Source organism: Xiphophorus hellerii, chromosome 20 (assembly GCF_003331165.1).
Source record: "Xiphophorus hellerii strain 12219 chromosome 20, Xiphophorus_hellerii-4.1, whole genome shotgun sequence".
Lineage (NCBI taxonomy): Eukaryota > Metazoa > Chordata > Actinopteri > Cyprinodontiformes > Poeciliidae > Xiphophorus > Xiphophorus hellerii.
In genome coordinates this window covers 22,623,968-22,647,175 of record NC_045691.1, presented here as the reverse complement: position 1 = coordinate 22,647,175, position 23,208 = coordinate 22,623,968, and the positions used below count along the sequence as shown (strand labels likewise).

At 37.5% G+C, this 23,208-nt stretch overlaps 2 protein-coding genes across 2 annotated transcripts; one reads left to right on the top strand and one right to left on the bottom strand.

Annotated features, from left to right (window-relative positions):
- The first annotated feature begins 491 nt into the window (after positions 1-491).
- On the top strand, positions 492-12,559 carry pusl1 (pseudouridine synthase like 1). Its single transcript, XM_032549586.1, has 8 exons — positions 492-1,040; positions 1,111-1,171; positions 1,793-1,980; positions 5,839-5,988; positions 7,640-7,810; positions 10,970-11,024; positions 11,212-11,374; positions 12,426-12,559. Exons 1-8 carry the CDS (start codon positions 985-987, stop codon positions 12,473-12,475), a joined length of 894 nt encoding a protein of 297 aa, XP_032405477.1. The 5' UTR covers positions 492-984; the 3' UTR covers positions 12,476-12,559.
- Positions 12,560-12,945: 386 nt separating this feature from the next.
- On the bottom strand, positions 12,946-21,494 carry LOC116710488 (ATP-dependent RNA helicase DDX19B). Its single transcript, XM_032549568.1, has 12 exons — positions 21,290-21,494; positions 20,905-20,944; positions 19,467-19,553; positions 19,216-19,351; positions 18,885-18,977; positions 18,631-18,733; positions 18,428-18,542; positions 18,153-18,330; positions 16,755-16,992; positions 16,349-16,511; positions 15,884-16,075; positions 12,946-15,774 (listed from the first exon to the last, which is right to left on the bottom strand). The coding sequence occupies exons 1-12, from the start codon at positions 21,344-21,346 to the stop codon at positions 15,713-15,715; spliced, it is 1,464 nt and encodes a 487-aa protein (XP_032405459.1). The 5' UTR covers positions 21,347-21,494; the 3' UTR covers positions 12,946-15,712.
- Positions 21,495-23,208: the final 1,714 nt, after the last annotated feature.

Here is a 23,208-nt window from a genome sequence, read left to right as displayed (position 1 = left end):
AATTAATATCATAATTTTAAAAGATTTTGCCAACATTTATTGTGTTTTACATACCAGATTGGTGTTTCCAACCTGACTATTCACAGCTTCTGTATATTCAGGTGTAAATGAGGCTTCGTAATTCAAATTACCTTTGTAAATGATTGAGATTGAATTCAAGCTTCAGTATCTGCAAATATATATATAAATTAATAATAATAATAATAACAACAACAATAATAATAATAATACAGATATTAACCTGTCAAGTTTACACTTAATAAAACAGCTCAAAAAGAAATCAGCATAAACCAAACCTTCTCATTGTCTCTTTTCCTGCACTTTTTGATCATTTGATCCTGAAAATCATTTGATCGATTGAATGACTCTCTTTTGATCACTTGCACTTGACATATCTCTGACATCTATGCTCTCTGGGTTCATTGCTTTCAATGAAGGTTGGCTTGCAGCTGACACCTTTTTTTTCTCCATTCTCTATGACGTCATCAATAAGCGACCAGACGCGCTTCCTTTTATTGAACATGACGTGATTTCATGCTTGTGTTTAGGAAGGAAGAGGGTTTGTCGATGGTTAACATTTAAATTAGCAGTTGTTTTTTGTCGCATGTGCTAAAATGCTGATGCCAAATCTTTAAATGTTACCCGCCAGTGTGAAGGTGACACGAAGCGTTTTTGCCTTTTATGTTAAAACTTTTATGTTAAAAAGACTATTTATTGTAAATACACTCAACCTTGCTCTTTTATTTTGATTTACTAAAAGAGAAGGAGACCTGGGTATTATTGACTGTAAGCGGCATTACTACTGCACTTCCGGACTACAAATACGGTTCTATCACTGATTTCTGTTACTGCATGTGCTCCATACGAGAGGACAGTCAGCGCTTACGTTCTTGCTGTAAACATGAACGTGAAATGGGTTTTTATCGCATCTTTGTAGTTTTACTAACAAGTGGTAACTTGTGAACGAAGATTTCTCATAACACAATGCACAACTGGGCACGTTACCTCATCTTTTTTCAGTACATTGGGACGAAATACAGGTCAGTGTGCGGCGCAAGGGTTACATTATAATAGCAATCATTTATTTACTACTTCTCTACATTTTTACAGGGGAGTAGTAAAAGTACCGCCACACCAGCTGGGTCAGTCGGGGGTCCAGGAGCACTTGGAGGTAAGTTTTACTTATTTATACTCCACCATGCAGCTTTATTTGTAAAGCACTTTACAAACAATAAGTGCTGTATACAAAAAAAAGATGCCAGCACAAGCAGTGCTTAATTAAATATATATATATATATATATATATATATATATATATATATATATATATATATATATATACAGTACAGACCAAAATTTTGGACACACCTTCTCATTGAATTCAATGAGAAGGTGTGTACAAACTTCTGGTCAGTACAGACTTTTGGTCTGTACTGCATATATATATATATATAATTATTTTTTTTTTTTTTAATTAAAAACAGTGTCTGCAACCTGCTAAGCATTCCAGTTGTCATAACTGGAACAAATAGAAATTATTAGAATGGAAACTGTTACCTTTCTGTTTTAAAAAATTTAGATAATTTTATATGTTGTTGTTTTTCATTTTTGCACGAATACCATAAAACATGGAACTCAAGATTCTTACACTGTGATAATCACCTGCTAGCACATAATCTAGATTTTAATTTTTTTTAAATAATCTTGATTAAGAGCCCTTCACACTTTTTCAAGGCTTTTTCTACATTTTGTATGCACTGAAAGCTTTGCATTTTTTCCTGTCTTTGTGCAGGAAGCAATTAAGAGACTGAGACCAGTCAACCCAGTGTCTCTGTCGGTGTCCAGCAGGACAGATACAGGTGTCCACGCCCTCTCGAACTCGGCTCACTTTGACCTCCAGCGCAAAGACGACAAGCCTCCTTTCACTGAGGACGTTCTGGTTAAAGCTCTCAATTTTCACATCAAGGAACAGCAAATCAGGTGAGTCAGGCTTCATGTTAAAGCTCATCATACATATGTAAAGTGACAAACAATAAATTCAAAATCAAATGGGATGAGTGAGCTGTAATCTGAAAACCCTTCAAAATTGGCAGTGGTTAATGAGATGCGTGCAAGTGTTCAGCCACTCGTTTCTTTCATTACCAGATTTTCTTTGTCATTTGATTTAACATTTCTGTTAATCTCACAGTGAACATTTTCTAAAAAGCATGCACTGCTCTTGGTACAAGACTATCGTTGCATAAGCTTGTATAATAAGTCTTCCTTGAAGAAGTTATGTTTTAATTTATTGATTTTTGGAAACCTTTCACTCATTTCTCAAGCAGATTTTTCTTCTGTCATTCCATTTCTTTTGCTCCGATACTGTCTGTAACCTTTGTTGCTCATCTTGACAACTCCTTTTGATTCAAAAAAGAAAGTAGTTTGTAAACCCTCATCACTTCTGACACATTAACATATGTTGAAATGAACAGATGCAAAATTAAAATTATTTGTAACAGAGCCAAATTTATGGTAGAGAAAAGTGAATGTTTTTCCTGAGAACATGTTTTCATCAAAATAACATAATAAAGAGTTTACCATCTGCAGTAATTGACACTGGGCAACACAAAGACACACAGGACAAACAACTATAAATAAACACACTCTCCTTAGGGCAACTTAGAGAGACCAGTTAACCTACAAGTCATGTTTGTGGACTGTTGTAGCAAGCTGGAGTACCCAGAGAGAACCCATGGATGCACAGAGAACATGGAAACCCTGCACAGAAAGAACCCAGGACCTTCTTGCTGCAATGCAACTGCACTGCTGTGCAGCAGACTGAAAATGATGCATGATTTTCCAAATAGTTTATCTGAAAGTGTGGCTTGCATTTGTATTTAGCCATCCTAAGTCAATACTGTGTAGAACTACTTTTTCCTGCTGCTACTGGTGCAAGTCTTTTGATGGTATATCTGTATCTCTACTAGCTTTGCACATCTAGACTGAAAATGTTGCACATTCCAGTTTTCAAAATAGCTTAATGTCAGTCAGACTGGATCTAGAGCATCTGTGAGAATACACTTTTAAGTTTTGCCACTTGTTTGGATGTGGACGGATTCAGGTGTGGACGTTGATTGGCCCATTCTGTCTGTACACTTTAGGTTATTGTCTTGTTGTAAGTGTTAGTATTATTAATAAACAATAAAATCTTTTTTCCCCATTCTGGTGCTCCCAGTTTCCTCATCTTAATCTCTTCATTAGGGATCTCTGCACTATTCAGATCTTTTAAGTGCTCACAAAAGACGCACTACAGCTATGCATGATTAGATAAGTGGCTTTGTATTATTTTCAGCTTTTTTTACAATAAAAAAAAGCTGAAAATAAAAACAATGGAGAAAGCTGGATCAACAAAGATGTGGATATTAACAAGGAGAGATTGTCTTGAAGGGTCAGACCTGTGAGGACAGATGGTGTGAAACCCAAACTGGCAAACGCACATAGAAGTGCTGAAGGATGGAAGGGAAGCTCCCTGCATACTGCTAATCCTTAAACCTGTAGAGAAAAGGTTGGAAAGGATTATCCCAGCTCCGCTGTTAGGGCTGTGCCATCCATTAACAGACACACACACACACTTCCACACACTCACAAGGATGCTTTCATCTGGCTTAATGGGAATATACAGTATAAATATGCTCTTGTTTCCATAGATGTATGACTAAATCAGCATCATGTATGTTTTTGTTTTGCGTCACATTAGAAATAAGCCTGAATAAAGTCTCTCATCACCATCACTATTCGTTTTTGCTGCAAAGGGAGCCTGTAACCGAAATAAAGACATCTTCCACAACAACGCTGGCTCACAGCTTTGGTCTGCCGCCTCCAGGGATGCAGAGCCAAGATGAGAATTAAACATAGACTGCACACTGTAAAAGAGAAAATGTCCTGACGGAATGGTCTATGTAAAGGCCCAGGTTAATGACTGTTTTCTCATAGATGGACTGGTGCCACAACAAACAATGCCCCATTTTCCCAAATTTGTGCAGCCACCTTTTGTACACTGTATGAAAATTTGATCTGGGTGTGTGGTGGGTAAGTGGGGAGGGGGCAAAAGCCGTCACTTCACATCGGAGGCGCTGGCAGAGGCATACACAAGGGTTTTCTCTGCTGTGTGCCACACTCAAATCTCCTCCCCTGGTAGTGTAACCTAGTTTTTCAGATTCTACGCGCACACACCCCTACACAAGCGTGAATTTCTTATTGTCATTGTTGTCATACCTTTGCGTGCTTGAGCATGCTTAAATGGGACTGCTACATGTCTCCCACATCATCTAGCACTCACTAAACATGTACACCATCAGACTGACTGCACTGCAGACACAAATCTGTGTGAACCAACTGTAAGGGTATTGATGTGTCACATTCAGTCACTCTCATGGTGCTACAGTTTGCTGCAGCCCTTTATCAAGTTCACGACTTAACCCTGAAGAATACTGTTTGTCACTTTAGCCCTAGTAGTGGTGAACTCTACTAAATTTATCTGCAATGCACCCATCAGACCTTTTTAGTAGTCGATATGTATTCCTGGTTTTAATTTCTGTAGCTCAAACTCACTTCAGGTTTTGTTTTAATCCAGTGATTAAGTGTTAGAAACATTTTTAAATAAACCATCAAGATATTAAGGGACTACAAGATAATCCATCACAGTATATGTCCATGACCTTAACCTGATTTTTACTCAGTTATTACTTTACACAGTTGCATAGTGACACAGTTGGTCGCACTGTTGCCTGGCAGCAAGAAAGTGCTTTGAATCCTGGCCTGAGTCTTCCTGCATGGAGTTTGCATGTTCTCCCTTTTGCTCCCAGTGCTCTGACTTCCTCCCAGTCTAAAATCATAACTGTCGGGTTCATTGATCTTTCTGAATCATTCTTGGGCATAAGTGTATTTGATTGATTGTTCTGTTGTCTCTATGTAGCCCGGTGATTGGCTGGCAACCTGTCTAGGGTGTACCATGTCTCTTGCCCACTGACTGCTGGAAATAAGCAGCTGCCTATCTGAATGTCTGTTTGGTGTTGAATGAGTGCATCACTGATTTGGGCAACATTCAGTTTGATCGCTCTCTAACCGGTGGAGACCAGGCAAACTCAAAAATCCAAAACCTTTCCAATCAGAGAAAACACGGCATATAAAGAGCTACCACATGTTTCAAAAACAAGTCAAGAGGAAGCACTTAAATCAAAGAAGCCATTTAGAAACAAACAATATTTTTTTACCACACAAAACTTGTATGTGACTACTTCAGGCTGTGAGGAAGCAAGAGAGAGCATTACGTTTTTGCAGATAACAGGAAGATTGTACAGAATACAGCTCACAAGATGCTTCTTTTATCTTTCTGAGATGAGGAACATACTGGATTTAGAACGGCTGCAAGTTTTTTGGAAATATCAGAGCTGAGGTAAAGGTTGAATTTCTTTCTTGAGTTCACAAAAGAGACTGTTGTTTGAGTTGATGACCAGGATAATCACTAATATAGGATATAAAAACACCAAATGGCAAACCTGGAATCATTTTGTCTTTTTTTTATGATAATGATTGGTTTTATAGCAGTTCTCTCACACACGCTGAGGCGTTGCTTCTGCTTCTGATGTAAATGATTAAGCTCAGGAATACGAAGAAAAAAAACATTGTGATAGTTCTTACATAATCCAATTTCATAGACTTTAAAGAGAAATTGGAATTAGCTTGAATTGTTATTACTAGGAGAATGGAAATGGGTTAAGAAAGACATTTTTCAGATTAAATTAATGGACATGCCGTTTCCAACTTTTCAGAATCAATACTGATCTTATGTTTTTCAAGGGTCACCCATGCTAACCGCGTCCCTGACGACTTTCATGCCCGTTATCGTGCTCAGTCTCGGACCTACATCTACCGAATAGCGCTGGGCGTCACCCACCACACTCTGCTCCCGCTCACAGACTGGAATCTGTGCTGGAGTCTCCGCAACACGTGAGTGATCCCATCACTATTTGCTTGCTGTGTTTCACCCATTATTTGCATGTTTTTCCATTCCTGTGCTGCATCACGAGAAATAAAGCTTGGACTATGATTTTTTTTTTCACAGTAAGCTCAGAGCTCACAGAGAATAACTGGATATTAATTGCATGAATAATCCCCAATTGGGAATGGTGGAGCTACAAATTAGGGACTGTGAGAAGGTTTTATGTAAGCTGACACACCAAAAGCAAACAAGAAGGAGGCAGAGGGAGAGACAGCGTGTACAAAGAGATAAAATGTTTAGGGCTTTGAAGCATAGGCAATGTTCTTCTGGCTGTGACTACATCGAGGGAGCATGAAGGAAAAATGTTTTAAAGAGTGTATGTTTGCTCTTCTTACTTTTTTTTTTTTTTTTAGGGAAAAGTAGGGCAAGATAAGCTGCGGGCTTATACACGCTGAACAACACCCACGCATTTTAGCCAGGTTTCCTTTTTTTTCACTCACTTTCCTTTTTTTTTCATTTCTCCATCCCTCACTTGTTCCTCAATCTCTTCTCATTCTCCTTTTCCCTAATTTCTCTCTCCGTCGTCTGCTTCTTTATCCCTCTCTCATGTTCAGCCTTTATCTCGTCTTTCTGCCCCTGAGCATCTCTGCCTCAGCAGCGTCTCTTCGTTTTCTCTTTGATCTGCCGCTCCTCTCCCGCGTCATCACACCCGCTTTTCCACTGCAAGAAATATCTGATAGATTGCTTTAGTTCTTTACTTCCCAAGCTGGTTTTCAGTAGAAATGAATGCAGCTTATTTTTTATTTACCGTGTATTTCTCAAACTTTCTTGAAGATGCACCTATGGGGTTTTTCTTGCAAGTACAGATTTCTGTTTTTGTCATTTTTAATTTGCTTCTTCTGATGTTGACAAAGCTTTTCGACAATAAATCTTAAAGTACACAGGCCCAGCTTTCCTCTCTTGTTTTAAATGCATTGTGCATTAAGTAGCAGAGTTGAGGACGTAAGTCACAGCCTTGAAGAACTTTCCAAATCCTCTTTGCAAATGGATTTTTGGCAGTGGCAGTGTGATGGTATGGGAGTGGAACCTTCTCCTGCTTGTAATTATTGGAATCAGTCTCTGGGCAGAGAGATATCAGGACATTAATCTACAATCGATGGTAATCCAATATCATTCACTCTTTGGTACCAAACTCTTTCCTTTATTGAGTCAATAATTAAGATTTCTTTGTAAGGCAGAGGTTTTAAATGATTGCATTAAGGATTTTAATGGCTCAGTCACTCCTCGCTGCATCCATCCCCGTCTCTGTCAGCTCATATTTACACAGTGACGTGAAGCTGTGGAGAGTCCAAGCCGTGATCCCACTCTCACTCCCTGCTCGAAATGAGCCACTCGTCGACATGCCTCTGCTCTCTCACGTGGCCTTGTTCCTCAGAATGTTAATATTATATAAGTTCATGGGAAATTGGAACAAGCAGGCCTAGAAATACTTCTTACTTAGTGTGAACCCTTCAGTCTGACCTAGCTGTTTAGACAAGTCGCTTTCAGGTCAGCATGAAGGAATCCCAATAACACCAGAAAAGGGCTGATTTTGGGAAACTGGCCTGCCGGGAGTCGCGTCATTTGTGCGTTTAAAATCAAATGTTTTGTTTGTTTCAGAGAGCTGGATATAGACGCCATGCATGAGGCCGCTGCACTGCTGGTTGGGACTCATGATTTCAGCAGCTTCAGGGCAGTGAACTCTGACTTGCCTTTTAAGAATCCTGTGAAGACGATGGATGTGGTTTCCATACAGCCTGGAAGCTCCTTCGCACATTCACATTTTCACAGGTAGGATTGTGGGCAGGAAAACAAGACGTTGTGCCCAGCTTAGCTTTAGCGTGTCAATATATAATTCTTGCGTTGATGGACTTTACTTTTGAATTTTAATATACTTACAGGACCTCATATATAAATACGTATATGAAAGCTCTTTGTAAACATTTGTAAAAAAAAATGAGCATTTTTTTGCTACTCACACGCTTCTCACAATACTCAGTAAGAATATTTACATTGTATGATTTCCTGATAAAAAAATGTTTTCTGAAAAAGATTGCCAACTTCATTGAAGTCCCAACTTGATTCTGATAGAGAATCTGTGGAGGGTGCTAAAAATTAGGGTGATGCAAAACAGGCGTTCCAGCCTCAAAGACCTGGATTTCCACACTGTTAGCTGAGCTGCTAATAACTGGACTGACTTGACTTTCCAGCTACGCTCTGTATTATTTAATGCCTTTTTAAACAGCTGATGTTCCCCGCTGTTAGATCAAGCAGGAATAGATGTTGTTTGTGTTAATTAAGGAGCTGTGTGTGATTATGTATTAAGCAGGTTTATGTACTTTAGACAATGAGGATTCAGTATAATCCATGGCAGAGATGGAGAGGGCCACGTGGGCTGTGGGAGATTACATTTCCATGGGGGGTCGCTCTGTATGCTAGATAACACTTCCATGAGTATTAATTATTAATCCTGAAAATATGGCGCACGTTATAGAAGTAGGTTAGCGCTTCTTAGAATAAATGTAATTTCTTATGCCCTAACCCCCAACACACGTGGTGCACCAGCATGAAGTGACCTCCAGGGTTAAAGGTCCATGGCACATCTTCCAGTCAAGCTTGCATGCTTGCATTTCTACGAAATTAAAGTCTTTTGCATATTTTATAATTAGGGGTTGATGTGAGGCAACACTGGTCTAGAAAGCCTGCATTCGAGTTAAGTGTTCATTTTTTATGACCGTCACTATTCTAAGTAACTGCGATAAAATAAAACGAAACTAAGTGATAAATTATTAAGAAATGTCAAAGGTTGGCCTCAAGGTTTTATCCTAAAAGAGGGCAGTGAAAAGGGATGGACTCGTTGGCTCTGGCTGTAGATAGTTAAAAATAAGGTGGTGTTTTGTTCTTGATTTTTATGAAGTTAATCTAATTTTATTTTACAAGTAAACCACTCTCCATTTAGTCCTTGTGCTGTCTGTGCAGTGCTTTCACCGAAAGGGTAAGTTTGTCTGAGGCTTGTGCTGAACGGACTGAGAAATAATTCAACCTTCTAAGTTATAAAAGTGAGCAGATTGTAAGGATTATTACTTGTAAGCTTCTATTGTCATATGAAACAAAAGTAAAAAAAAAAAAAAACTTAAGTGTCCCACTAAACGAGAGGCTGCTGTTCAAGAAGAAAGCCAAAAACAAATCTGCATCTACGAGCCAAACTCCAACAGACCATTTACATTTTTCCCAAAGCTTTCCAGGTTGAGACTTTTTTTCCCTTTAATAAATTATATTTTACTTGAAAACTGCTTTTTACATTTACTTAGGTCATCTTTATTAAAATTTGTTTAATGTGAAAATGTTATAATGTGACAAAAAAGCACAAACAAAGTAAATTTGTAGGGATGTAAATACTTCTTCAGAGCACTACATATTTAACATGTAAACTCCAAATGCACTAAAAGGTTGATGCAAACTGCTAGTCAGCTGGATGAAAAAATCTTCTACAGTTTTCCTGTGCATACAAGAAAGACTGTGGGCTTCCTTCCACTTGCACAAAATCTGAACAGGTATGTTCCAATCATTCTTATTAAGACAATGTTGCTTTAAAATTACAGTTGTAGAGCCACAAGGTGCATGTCTGCGAAGCAGCTGACTGTAGCCTGGCTACCAGAGCAGACAGCCTGACTAATTAACCAGCTCTTTATACTTTACTCTATAAAGTATGCTCTATACTTTACTCTGGCATATTTATGAAGGGAGAAGGATTATTCTGCACAGTAAGTCTTAGAAAATTACTACTCAATCTTCATATGTTATAAATAGAATTTATAAAACCAAAGTTACCAAAAAAAGTAACAAATTAACTGTATTTGATCAGCAATAGGGATATGTGTTGCTTTTCTTTTTTTTTAATGAAAGCGATTATATAAATCTATATATTTTGCTTGTAATTTTTGCAAAAGTCTCAATTGCAATTTATGGGTCAATATGTTCATGCTACCACAATGATAAGGCATGTTTACAAAATAGCTTGTCTGTGTCATTAGAGCTACATTCCACACAATCATTATTTAAAAGAAATCAACTGCAGCTCGATATTATCTTAATATTTCCAAGATATATGTGTCAGCCTCCCAGCATGAATGTTGTTTTATATCTTTATTTTTCTAATTAGTTTTCCTGGTACTCTTTGCAGTCATTTGGGTCAAAAACAGCAATTCAAAAAGGCCTGTATTTTACAACTTTCCCCACATTCATCTCCTTGTGTCACAACAGATGTCCAACTTCCAGCTTAAATAGAAAAATACTGATCTACTCTTAACTTTTATTTGTTTGTTTGTTTGTTTTTTGGTAACTTTGGTTTAAATATATGTGTAATAATGATGTCTAGCACACACTGCTTTCTGCCCTGTTAAATGAACGTTGGTCTATATTTAATATTTGTCAAATGCAATCAGACAGTAAGCTGCGAGTCACATTTGCATTTGACCCAATTCTTGCCACATGTCTCTTCGTTTATTTGTATCTTTCTTTACCAAAACAAAAAAGAAGAACTAGAAAGGTTGCTCTGATTTTTAATGCAGAAATGGAGTTTGTATGCCTTCGCTCAAAATCCTGTGGCTTTCTGGCATATTCGTGACGTGACATTTAAACAAATCCATGCAACAATAGACTCTTGAATTTTGTCTGATGTCTGGGTGAATGTCACATGAGCCTCATCCACGCAGACGCGGGTTGCGCCTGAATTGTCTGACATGGGTTATTTTTACCTTTTTCTGTTTTTAGTTTCCCGTCTTCCTGCTCATCTCTCATGGTTGTTAGAATAATTACATCTGTCCTAACATAATTAAAAATGAGACCTAAAAATCGTTTTTGTTAAATCAGTCATTTAGGTTAAGTACAGACATTTTTTAAAAACCTGGTTTTATGCGTATTGCTGCTAATGCTACTTTATTTTTACAGACAGCTACAATTCTGGGAGCTGACCTTTAAAAGTCGATCTTTTCTCTATAAGCAGGTTTGTTGCTCTAATCTCTTTCAAATGCCTGATACATTAATGTGTGCTCGTCTGATTTTGCGCCAATTCATTGTGAGTGGTGCCCTCTGCTGGTGATGGCTGAGTCGGATCAAAACCAAAACAATCACATATCTGCAGTGATGTTTGACGTAAACCTGAGAGTGAAGCTGTGGTCGTTGTGATCCAGGTGAGGAGGATGGCTGGAGTCTTGGTGGCTGCAGGCCAGGGGCTGCTGTCCGTGTCCCAGGTCAAACACATCTTGGATGCGCGGGACACACTGGCCTTCCCTCAGGGTGTGGCGGCTCCAGCCCATGGCCTCTTCCTTAAAAGTGTAGATTACAAAGAGTCCGGTGAGTGAGAATCACTCTGAATCTTTAGTCATATGTAATATCTCTTTTCTTTAATGTGTACAGCAAGTCTGTTATATAATCCAAAGCCTTTAAGACTCTGACAGCTAATTGAAATATAACACATTCAGGACATTACTACACTCATGTTTCCTGTGTGTAACTTCTATATTATTTTTAAAATACTTACATTTTTCTAAACTTTTTGTTTCCCAACACAAATGAACAGGGAATATTTTTACCATCATCCTTTGCTGTATGAAGGCTAGTTACTCTACCATTCTTCCATCAAATAAACTCTAAGTAGGTCAAAAACATTGCACTACATGTAGATTCTTCAATTGTATATTTATTTATTTTACCTTTTTGGTGAAAATTTGTTCAATTTAGCTTTTAAGGAAATAATGTTTGGCCTACATCTAAAACTGACATCTCCCACTCTACTGCTAAACTCACACCATTTATGCAATAAAAACAGTCCCTAGTGCCACATTTTAAAAAAAAATATCAAGTTATGCCAGTTTTCCAGTTAGGTTTTAATGCAGTATGTGCAGAAAATTTAAGTAACATGAAGACACTGATAGTAGATATGAACAACAGTTGTACTGCATTGTTGATCAGAGCTGGATATAGCAACATTTTATAATGTGTGTTTGCTTTTATTAGACGATGACTTGATGTTTCATTCATTTTAAAATTGCTTGTTTTTATTTTTCAATCTGAAATTGGCCTGTATAGCTTTGTGTTAAATTTACAGTATAAAAGATTTATAGCTGAAATGTGTGTTCCTCTCCCTTTCTTCATAAATATCAACAGTTTAAGCTTATATTATCTTATAAATGTGTTATTAAACATCATTCTGGATAAGTCACACAGGGAGCAAAAATGACTACAAAGAGTTTACAATATAGAACTACGTAACTGGTTTAGTTATCTTAATCTTAAATATAGCTGTTATATTTTACAGGGTTTTATTTTTGCTATGCTGTTATATTTCCCATACTTGTACATCAGGAAACGTCTCAGGTTAAATCTTTGTTTCTGATTTCCTCAGACCTTCTGTTCTCCCAAAAGCCTGACGCCACTGAAGATCCAGAGACATGACGATGCTACCTGAATAACAAATATTTGATATATTTGTAAAGTCTTTATGATAATGACTATAATAAAGTTTTTTAGTAACATCTATCTTGAGTTATTGGTTATGCTTTGAACTTTGGTGCTTCAGACGTCTTTAGTTTCACTCGGGAAATTTTGTCTCCAAGGCAATAAAATGCTCAGGTTTGTCAGAATTATTTCTATTTTCTAAAAGATAAAATAACTAGAAATGTTTCTTTTTATATCTATTCAGCCCATGTCAGATGTATTTCTCACTGAATATTGGCACTCTTACCAGTTTCAGTCAGCTTCTTTGGAGGGTCTTGTGCTTTGGTTCCCAGGTCGAGTCCTTCTGGTCTCTGGGATATGAAGCCTGTCTGTTTCCTGAACAGTCAGATGGCTGAACATTGCTTCTAAATGATGAGAACCAGAACCATAGTTTCCAATCTGACATAAATAAGCAATGGAGAACAAGGTGAACCTCTATATGTTCATTTAATTCAACATATAAGAATACATAACTGTGTCCATGAACACAGCTCCGCTTATACAACACCACACACCTTGAACCTATCACTGGCTACTACGGACACAACTTGCTGAATGCCTGTTTAGCTAATGTACACATTTATGAACTGGGTTCATAACATTATCAAAACATGGTGTACTACAAGTGGGGAGGTCAGGTGGGGGCAGGCGTGGTGTTCTTTAGCAAAAGCTGCTGTGTCCATGGCTCTCACACAGAGGCATTACACTACAGGTTAACAAAGTGCACACAAACACACTCAATGTATACATCCGGTTGTCCTAATAAAACTGCATTCATCACTTTTTCTTTCTTTTTTTTTTTACCTACAAAGTGTTGAGTATTCTCATGCTCATTGTTTCCTAGCTTCTCCTAATTTGTCTGCATTTGTTCAGCTAGTTTTGAGGTCCATTAACAGTCCATTAAAACCAGACTACCACCAGTTACCTTCTCTGTGCTGCTGATTGAGGCTTGTTGCAGATTCACACTGACTGGCAACTGGCTCTGAGGCTCCAGTGTTAACATTACACTTTTTTGTGTGTGTGATTTGTTTTCAACATTCCCCAAACTGATACAAAGGTACACTGATTTACAGTGCCTTGCAAAGTGATTCATATCCCATGTCTCATTGCAACAACAAACACCAATGCATTCCTTTGGGCGATAGACATAAACTAGTGTAAATTTGAAAGGTGAAAAGACAAGGGTTCATGGTGCCTGGTTTTCGAAAACCTTTCAAAGGTTTCAAAGAAAGAAACTGCAAAGTTTAGTGTACATATGTATTCAACCCCCTGTGTTGACTGCAGACATTGCCTGACTATTAAATAGTGTGTCTAAGTCACTCTCAAAAACATGGAAGAGTGGCAAAAGGAAATCCTAAAAAAGTCCCGTTTCACGTTCACCACAATCCACGAAGGAGCTCTGGTCAGATGTCTGCACAACATCCTGAACACTGTTCTTCAGCGAGGCCAGGAAAGCTGGTCATAATAAATAGAAGGAAGGAATTAAATGCAAGAAAACGTATGAGAGGCTGAAAAATGTGTTCCAAAGCTTGAAAACTGATGGTCACAGACTTTCCACCAAATCTGACTAAGCTGGGGAAAAAATATAAATTAAGTTTTCAAACATTAGCCATAAAAGACTGGTGTCTGCAGTGAGAGGGTTTCTACAAAGTGTTGAATCAGGGGGGATGAACAAACATATTCTAGAAATTAGAAAGGCACACCTCGTTCCTTCCTGTTCACAGCTATAGCCCATCACATACTACTCAAATAAATGACATTAAAGTTTGCAGTTTTAATGAAAACGTTGACAGGGGCGTGAATATTTTTGCAAGGTCCTGTATTCTATTAAAATTAAACCTCGTCGGGAATGTTTTATTGCACTTCTTAGAAGTGACAAACCTAAATACTTCACCCATGTTTATCCTTATACATTTTCTTAAATATGTACACAAGTACATGTTTTCTATGCACGCAACCATATTGAAGCAACACAGTGAGTCTGATTATTAGCATAGGTCCTCAAGTTCAATTCAGCATTTGGTTTCAAAAAGATAATGTAGTTCACACACCCATAATTAAAGGCTCCCTATTATTCAGTATGTATATCAAAATTTCAAGTGTTAGCCAGAATATTAAGCCCAATGTCTTAAAATAGCAATATCAAAATCCTATGCGTATATATAATGCACTTGAGGAAGGCATTGCGTATTTATTTTGTAACTCACAATCCTTTTGACGGCACAGTCTGGGTGAAGAATGGGAACTGCGCCGAGGTCTGAACTGGAGACCCTGATTAGAACTAGTTGGATGGGATAGCGACGACATGAAAGAAAAACGACTCACACTGGACCCTGCAGGTCATGTTTTGGACTTAAAATTAGATTTTATGAGTCCAATGAAGAAACAGAAGATGACTTATGATGAATGGCTGCCTGGACTGTTCAGATAGTGGCCATTCTGGCTTTCAAAAGTGACACAAATGGTGTGTGTTGATGGCTGACGAATGACTAGTGGCTAAGCAAAGATGCACCTTTATGCCTATGAGTTAGTATCATTCTACGCAGCCGAATTTGGCATCCGACTACACACCCTGATGCTAGAGGTTATTTCAGGATTAATTTGTGTTATGAGAATACATATTGATAGCATTTGATAATATCTATCAGGCTGATAAGTTTGCATAGACCCTTAGATCCTAACCCTCACCATCTCATAAACAAAATGATTTGAACAAACTACCACTTGGAGCAGCATACCCAACTTCACCCTTTGTACCGACCATCTGCTACGTTTTCTTTTACATTAAAACATTTGTGGCACCTTTAAATGCTTCTTTTTTTGTTTTTTAAATTTTGAACTTGTGAATATTCCTATAAATTGCTAAAACGTTCCTAAATTTCACAAGTTTTCAAATAAATAACTTGATAATGTTTAGAGCATTAAGATCCATACACAGCACTGAAGTTACAGACTTTATTATTTTTTTTTTTTAGAAAAAAAGTGTACAAAGAGTGAAATGGGGTATGTTCCAGAGATTTACAAAAAAAAAAAAAACACTTGTCTGAAAGGAGTCATGTCCACATGTAAACATATGATCTGTTGGTGTGGTTCTGCTCTTTTCTCTGACAGCTAAAATAAAAAATAAAAGCTTAAAACATCATAGAAGCGTAGAGTCCTTGGAGAGTAAGGAGGGGGTGGGGACGCTTTCTCCGCTTAGTTGGCAATTTTCTCAATTTCATCCAGATCATCTGTATCTAGTCTTTCAATTTTCTTATCTGTAGGAGGAAGAAAGCAGAGATTACAGCAGTTCAGACACCCGATCTGAGGTGTGTGTGTGTGTGTGTGTGTGTGTGTATGAAGGAGAGTGAAGCTGCTTGGACTTACTGAAATGCTCCTGGATCCTGTTGAGGATGTTCATGCTCATCTTACTGTCCACCATGTTGATGGCCAGTCCCCTCTTCCCAAATCGGCCGGTACGCCCAATCCTGTGCAGGTATGTCTCGTTGTCAGGGTTACCATCTTTGTCGACTGGCAAGTCGAAATTGATCACCACAGAAACCTGCTCCACATCAATGCCTGCATAAAAAAAAAGAAAATCAAATCTGACTACGATGCATAATCAGACTTTAAGTTGCCGATTTATAACAGTAAGTCTGAGGCATCTTCAAGCCCCGTTAGGCAGAATGGCTCTTTTCAAAAGCAGCCAGGATTGATGCAAAAAGTCACCGCTGGTTATTATAATTTAAGACAAAATTCTGCAGCAGTCTAATCTTTTGAATAACATGAGCTGCAAATTTTGACCAAGCCTGTACTTCATATTCCCTTTATTTTCCACTTCATCATCCTTACCTCGAGCACAGACATTTGTGGTCACCAGGACTTTCTCTTTTCCATCTCGGAAGCGGTCTATGACGGCAGCTCTCTGCTCTACTTGCATTTCTCCACTGAGCAGCGCCACCTGGTGGCCTTCTCTGGACAGCTCCCCTGCAAGCCAACCTGCAGTTTTTCTCGTCTGGATTGCACAGAGGAACAAAAAAAAAAAAAGAAAAACCACAAAGTTGCTGTAGCCACTTGGCAAAGAGAATAACACAACAAGCTTCAGGTGCTGCGAATTGTGGGAAAAATGACCATCCAATTTTTTCAGAGCATAATTATAACCAATAAACTCTGTTAAACTGGAAGATTTAATAATTTAGTGGAGAAAAAAAATATGCACAATGTTTTTAATGCATGGAGTGTGAGAAAATGAGCTCACATGGCAGAAGATCATGGCCTGAGCAATTGTAATGGCTCCGTAGATGTTACAGAGAGCTTGGAACTTCTCCTCTCTGCTGTTGCAGAGCACAAAGTACTGCTTGATGGTGTCCAGAGTCTCCTCCTCTCTCTTCAGCTTGATGATGTTGGGTTCGGGCACGATGCGCTGCGCGAAGTTCCAAACGCTCTCTTCAAACGTAGCTGAGAACAGCAACATCTGGCAGTTCTTCGGCAGCATCCTACAGAGGGGGGTCATGGACAGAGTTGTAAACCATCGACTGTGCTTACAGGAAGCTTTTCAAACAATAAATCTGTTGCTTTTGCATTTTCAACTTTTATGAGACACACGTTTCTATCTTTAGTTGTGAACGCTCATATAATAATCTTTCTCAAATGATTATTACATGTGCATGAGTCAGAAATGAAAGCATTTTTCTGGTAAAGGTTTAGACTGCGTCCGAGGAAAACCCGTTAGGTGTGTCACTTGAGAAGAGGTCCACAGCCTGCAGTTCTGGAGAAGATGAGCATCTTCATTAACTTTGGCCAAACATTACATAAGACCGAGTGTTTACAAATCCAAAAGGTAAGTTCAGTGTACACATTATGTGCACAAAGAAAGACTACAACAAAAAATACCCTAACAGTGCCGTAATATTTTTTTATAACATGTACGTGTCATTTTCTCTACAAACATAGATGACTTCATGTTTTCCCTTCATTTTCCTTAAATGTTCTATAAAAGAAAATGTATACACTCCTTTGTTGTAAAGCACTGATTATTTTCTTTCTAAAAGATCCAAACTGAAAAAAATGGGTTTAATTTCACCATAAAACATGTTTTATTGCACTTATTCATCTTTTTTGAGGGGCCAAATAGGTTGTTTCATCTTAGGTGATTAATGGCTGTTAGGATCGCTGAGTCCTGCACTACAGCACATGACTAAATGACTGGGCCAAAACTCTGAAAGTAAAACTTACTATGAATCCGTTTTCAAATTCTAACTTTTTTGTTGTAGACCTTTTAACTAAGTAGGTTGTGTTAATTCAAAACAGATTGGTCATATTCAACACTGCAAAGTAGTAAAATAATCACAGTTCATTATAAAATTTCCAAATTCACAGACTCAAATTTCTACATTATATTGTTAGCTTCTTAAAATGGATTTCTGAATTTCAGACTCATTTTGATGTCAAATCTATATAGGTCAATATGATTGCATTATTGGATTTTTCCCGTAATTATTTCTATATTGATATGGCTCCTAACATTTAACTAAAATTAAAAAATTGACAATTCAATTAACATCCAAGATTATTATTATTACTTTATTTTTTAACATATGGCTAATTTGAAATTAAATTTGATCAAATATTTAGTTACACGTGTGTTTCAGCTTACCTCTGGATTCGGATACTCTGGTCCTGGTGTCCCTGTGTGGCGATCATGACGTCGGCTTCGTCCAATACAAACACTCTGATCTTCTTGGGATCTATAAACCGGAATTTATTGCACCAGTCCAGCATTGTACCAGGTGTCCCAATAACTATCTGTTCCTGCAGTTTACTGCCTCGTTCCACTGGAAAAGACCCAAGACGACACTGTTCATGATTAAGGCAAAACAAAAGAAATGACTTGCTTTCTTTTTGGCAGCAAAGTGCTGTAGAGAGACTCACACTTGTTCCCTCTAATGGCGTAGACTAGTTTGACTTCAGGATAATATTTGCCCATCTGTTCGATAACTTTGCCGGTCTGAAGTGCCAGTTCGTATGTTGGTGACACACACAAGCACTAATGGAGAAGACCCAAAGAAATGTTGCAGCTCAAGTGTTGAGAAGAGAGTTACACTTTTACATAAACATGCAGATGTTGTTCTAACCTGGGGATATTTGTTGTTGGGGTCGACGTGGCTGAGCATTGCCAGGACAAAGGCGGCCGTTTTTCCTGTCCCTGACTGAGACTGAGCAATCAGGTTCTGTGGACTTCAGGAAAAGACTAAATTTGATTCCAAGTAGCAAGACATATTTCAGAAAAAAAAGCAGCCCTCTTTCAACTTCTCTTTAAAAAAAATAACAGCCCAAAGCACCAACCAGAGGTTTTTACGAGGTATAGAAAACATCAAGTAGAACTCACGGCTCTGCCAGCATCATGGGTAAGGCGGTCTCTTGGATTTTAGATGGTCGATTGAACCCCATGGCATATACACCCTGAAGAAGCTGTGGTTTGCTGTGAAAAAATGGAAAAAAAAACCAAAGCAAACTGTTTTAGTGATTTTCTTTTAGAACTGTATGAAACTGCTTTGATCAACGTATGACAGAAACACCCACAATGAAGGAAGGACATTCGAGAGTGATGAAGACAGAATGGACAGAAGGAATGAATCAATGGAGAAAAGACACAGAAAGGACAAAATAAAGACAGATTTATTATTAAATGAATGTAAGAACACAGAGGAGACACTTACAGGCGTAGCTCTTCAAAGGACTTCACAGAGTATAGTGGGGAGTTTGGATCCTTCTGGAGAACTTCCACTTGATTTGTCGTATTTACGAGATTATTCCGTATCAGCTTGTTCAACAGCGATTGTGCTGCTTTGTCCTCTGAAAGACATACAAGGCAACGCAACCTTAAAGCACAACAGACTGAGCAACTTGAATGGGTGTAATCAAAGCCCACGCTCATATTTTAGACACAGCCACATTTCAAGCTCCTCACCCTTGTCGTCGTCATCTGCAGGTTTGGCGTCACGTTCAGCTTCTGATTTTGCAGCCCCACTGGAGTCTGTGGCATTTGAAACAGTACCTAAAATGTAATATTTACAAGTTGATTTTTGCTTTTAAAAGTTGTGCTACAAAATGAATACGACATTTTATAAAATGATTAAATGGATAGAGTTGTGTACATCTGAGCACCAATTGAAGACATACAAAACTGTACATTAACAGGGAATCAATATAATTAAAGAATCCATCCATATTAATATTTACAGTTGCCCATTTTTAATGAATGTCTTTTTTTTTTGGTTTGTTTGTTTTCTGATTTTTTTAAACAAAAGTTCCAGTTGTTTTCCTCCAAACGGCAGTGCGTGCATAAAAACCCTGTAGCTGTGGTGTGTGTGTGTGTGTGTGTGTATGTCAGTGGTGTTCTGTTCATGTTCGTCTGAGCTAATGTTTTAAAAAAAAAGCCAGATTAAAACATGGATAATAAGCCTGTCAAATCAATTAATCACATGATAAATTAAAAATTAGCTGTTATACTTTGAGAGGGAGAACTTGTATTATTATGCCAATGTCAATATATTAGGAGAAAATGGTCTTAAAACAACAATATTATTGTTTATGGCAATGATTTCCAGGACAATAATAGTCCAGAAATTTTTTTTATTGTGACAGGCATAAATATGGAAGCACTCAATTAAGGCAACAACAAGCAAGGCATTAAGATTTTCTCTAAGATTTAGATTGAAAATTGAACAAGATGAGCATGATGGATGAAGAGTAGCTGAAGAAATAACACAGCACTCACAGACAGTAAAGATGAAGAAAACTAAAGTTTTTATGATTGCTTAAACTATGAAGACATACATTAAAAATTTTTTACTGTATAAATGCTCCCAGAAACATTGACTGATTAACTCTCTGCCTGTGTGTATCTGTGTGAAAATGAAGACTTTGTGCAGTCAACCTTGAAAACTTTCTTTGCACATTTAATTATGTAAATAACGCTAATTTCTAAATTAATCAGAAAAACTACAAAACCATAATAAACCACAATAAAGTAGGCATCTACAGAAGTCCTCAAAGATGCAACTTTTAGATGCTTCTCTGCTTTAAACCATGTAAACCACATGTTTGGATGCTGAAAAACAACAATAGGAGTCTGACGTCCCTGACTTAGATTACACTATCAATATATTAATCAGGCAAAGTAATAGTTCTTTAGATAATTTCTTGTTTTACATCATTATACAAGTCAAAAACGGGAGACATTTCCGATTTGACTACCGACTTTGTATTTTATCATTACACAAACACTGGAAAACTGTACAAAAATTATATGATATATGAATTATATTACCAACAAAATTATGGAATACAATTACGCTTTCCCTGTAATTTATATTTTATTTTATTCGTAATATAGCTACACTTACCATTTTCTTCTGGTTTCTCTTTTATCTGAAGACTATTAATCTGTGGAGAAGAACATGATACAAGTTTTCAATCAGAGAGTCGTAGTAAGTAGTAGTTAACAACAGTGTGCTTGGATCATTTCCATGCTAGCCCGCTACGTGCTAAAGCTACCATGGGGCTAACTTAGCCGGTAGTTTAGTTTTATGAGTCACAAAACTTCAAAAGGAAAATCTGCCGCGGAGGTCGGCTAACTCTTTGTCAGCACTATCACTGGAAAATTATGTATGTTATGAACCAACCACTGACACCTATTTTTCACACAGACCGTTCCCACAAAAGGCAAAAGCATCATTTTAAACAGGCTAACAACAGGTTAGCTCACGTTGCGTAAGTTTAGGCTTTTACCGATTCTGCCGCGGCTTCCTGCTCATCCACGGCCTGCGCCCAAGACTCTGAAGCCATTATGGGACAGGTTGATATACCACTGTTACAATCTGGACAGATGAGTTTGAAGTCTGGCTCTGAATGACCACTCGCTGATGTAAAAGTAACTACTTGTTACAATGGCGTGCCAATCCAGATTCTGGACGGGGGTGTAACGACTTAACGTTTCCGGCTGACTTAAAGGCATTAGCAACAATAGTTCCTAGCACGATAATTTAGAAAATAAATAAAATTGAACTAAGACTTTATATTTGAAAACTGCATTTAGAAATGCAATCCTTTTTATAAATAATATGCAAAACCGAATATGACAATGATAACAATAATAGTGTACTATTATTATTATTATTATTGATTGCTTTATTCAACAGACTCGTGGTCTACAAAGAGATGATACACAACAACACGACATATATAAAAAACAAGATAAAATAAATCTTATAAAAGACTTGCATACCAATGTTTCCACAGAGCCGACTGGTATCTTAGCGCACTGAGAGAGGGATGTGAAAACATTACAATAAGACTGTTCAATGAGCTGCCCAAACGACACAGAAACTTGTATATCAGATTTCTCACAAGTGCCTGGAATGTTCTGACATGTGCGTTACAAAACATCTCACTTGCACTGCTGAACCTGGGTTTCTTAAGCAGAATTCTCAGTCATTATAAGCAACCTTAAGCTTCTACATGCTAGCTTTTTTAAATTTACACCACAAAGGAGCTGTATACAAGGATGTAGCCTTTAAACAGGCTTATTTTTACCTCATCAGTGCACCTATGAAATTTCTTCCCCAGAATGTTTTCCTGGGCGTACAACATGCGACACTGCCGATAAATGTCATCATCATCACAGAGCTGGTCTGTGATGTAGTGACGCAGATATTTAGTTTTGGAACAAACATTTAACTTTTGCCCTGACAGAAAAAAAAAAATCTGAGAAACAAAGTTGTTATTTTCTTTTTAATATTTTGTAAAAGCCAGATGATTAAAATGTGAATGTGTAATGCACTATTCAGTCGCTCAGCCTGCAGAGGGAGTCAAAGTCCTTACATAGTATGCAATCTGATCTGCTGTGTGTCAAACCATCCTGTAAAAACACAGTAGCACAGAAGAAATTCAGATCCCTTGGTCATACAAAATTATAAGGGATTGGAACAAGCTAAATTGATCTAATCATAATTCTCAAAAAAATAAATAATACCTGCAGGTTTAGTGTTACATATTAGCTAAACAGAGCATAATTGGTATGTAAAACATTTTTTCGTGATACACAACTACAAAATAGAATTTATAGTTAGCTTTAATAATACATCAAGCACAATCGGTCTGTTTTTTTTTGTGGTTTTTTTTAGCTCTGTTGGACATTTCTTATATATTCTTGTTTTGTAAGAAATTACATTTGCAGAGATAATCCTGCCATTAACTAAATGCTCTTCCTCTGTTGTTATTAACTTTTTACATTTCCCTAACACATAAGTAATCCTACATTAGTTGTTTTGTATCCTTTTTTATGCATCAGCTCTGTCTTTCTAAATCCCCTAGTCGGTCGTGCCAGAAGGCCTCTTACACTAAGTCAAGTTCTGCTGGAGATTTCTTCATGTTGAAGTGGAGTGTTTCCTCTCCACTGTTAGTATGAGGGGTTACTGTAAAATCAACAATTGCACAGTAAATTGACATAATTGTTTTAAAATGATTTTATCAGAAATTGTAATTAAAAACAAGCCTCATATACATTTTTACAGCTCTCTATGTAATTGTATTCACTTGCAAAGCCCAAGACAATTATTCCATCTGACAAGAAGAAAACAAACTTTGTTCGCATAGACATTCTGTCCGTTACATAATCAGGCTCAGATGCATAATAACAATAGTTTGGT

Bases quoted from the DNA above. Each gene is read 5' to 3' on its own strand.
- pusl1 (XM_032549586.1), top strand. From the start codon at position 985: ATGCACAACTGGGCACGTTACCTCATCTTTTTTCAGTACATTGGGACG. The intron at 1,041-1,110 runs GTCAGTGTGCGG...ACATTTTTACAG, and splicing joins TACATTGGGACGAAATACAG to GGGAGTAGTAAAAGTACCGC. The intron at 1,981-5,838 runs GTGAGTCAGGCT...ATGTTTTTCAAG, and splicing joins ATCAAGGAACAGCAAATCAG to GGTCACCCATGCTAACCGCG.
- LOC116710488 (XM_032549568.1), bottom strand. From the start codon at position 21,346: ATGGCTTCAGAGTCTTGGGCGCAGGCCGTGGATGAGCAGGAAGCCGCG. The intron at 16,512-16,754 runs GTGAGCTCATTT...TGTGCAATCCAG, and splicing joins AGGCCATGATCTTCTGCCAT to ACGAGAAAAACTGCAGGTTG. The intron at 16,076-16,348 runs GTAAGGATGATG...TTTTTTATGCAG, and splicing joins CACAAATGTCTGTGCTCGAG to GCATTGATGTGGAGCAGGTT.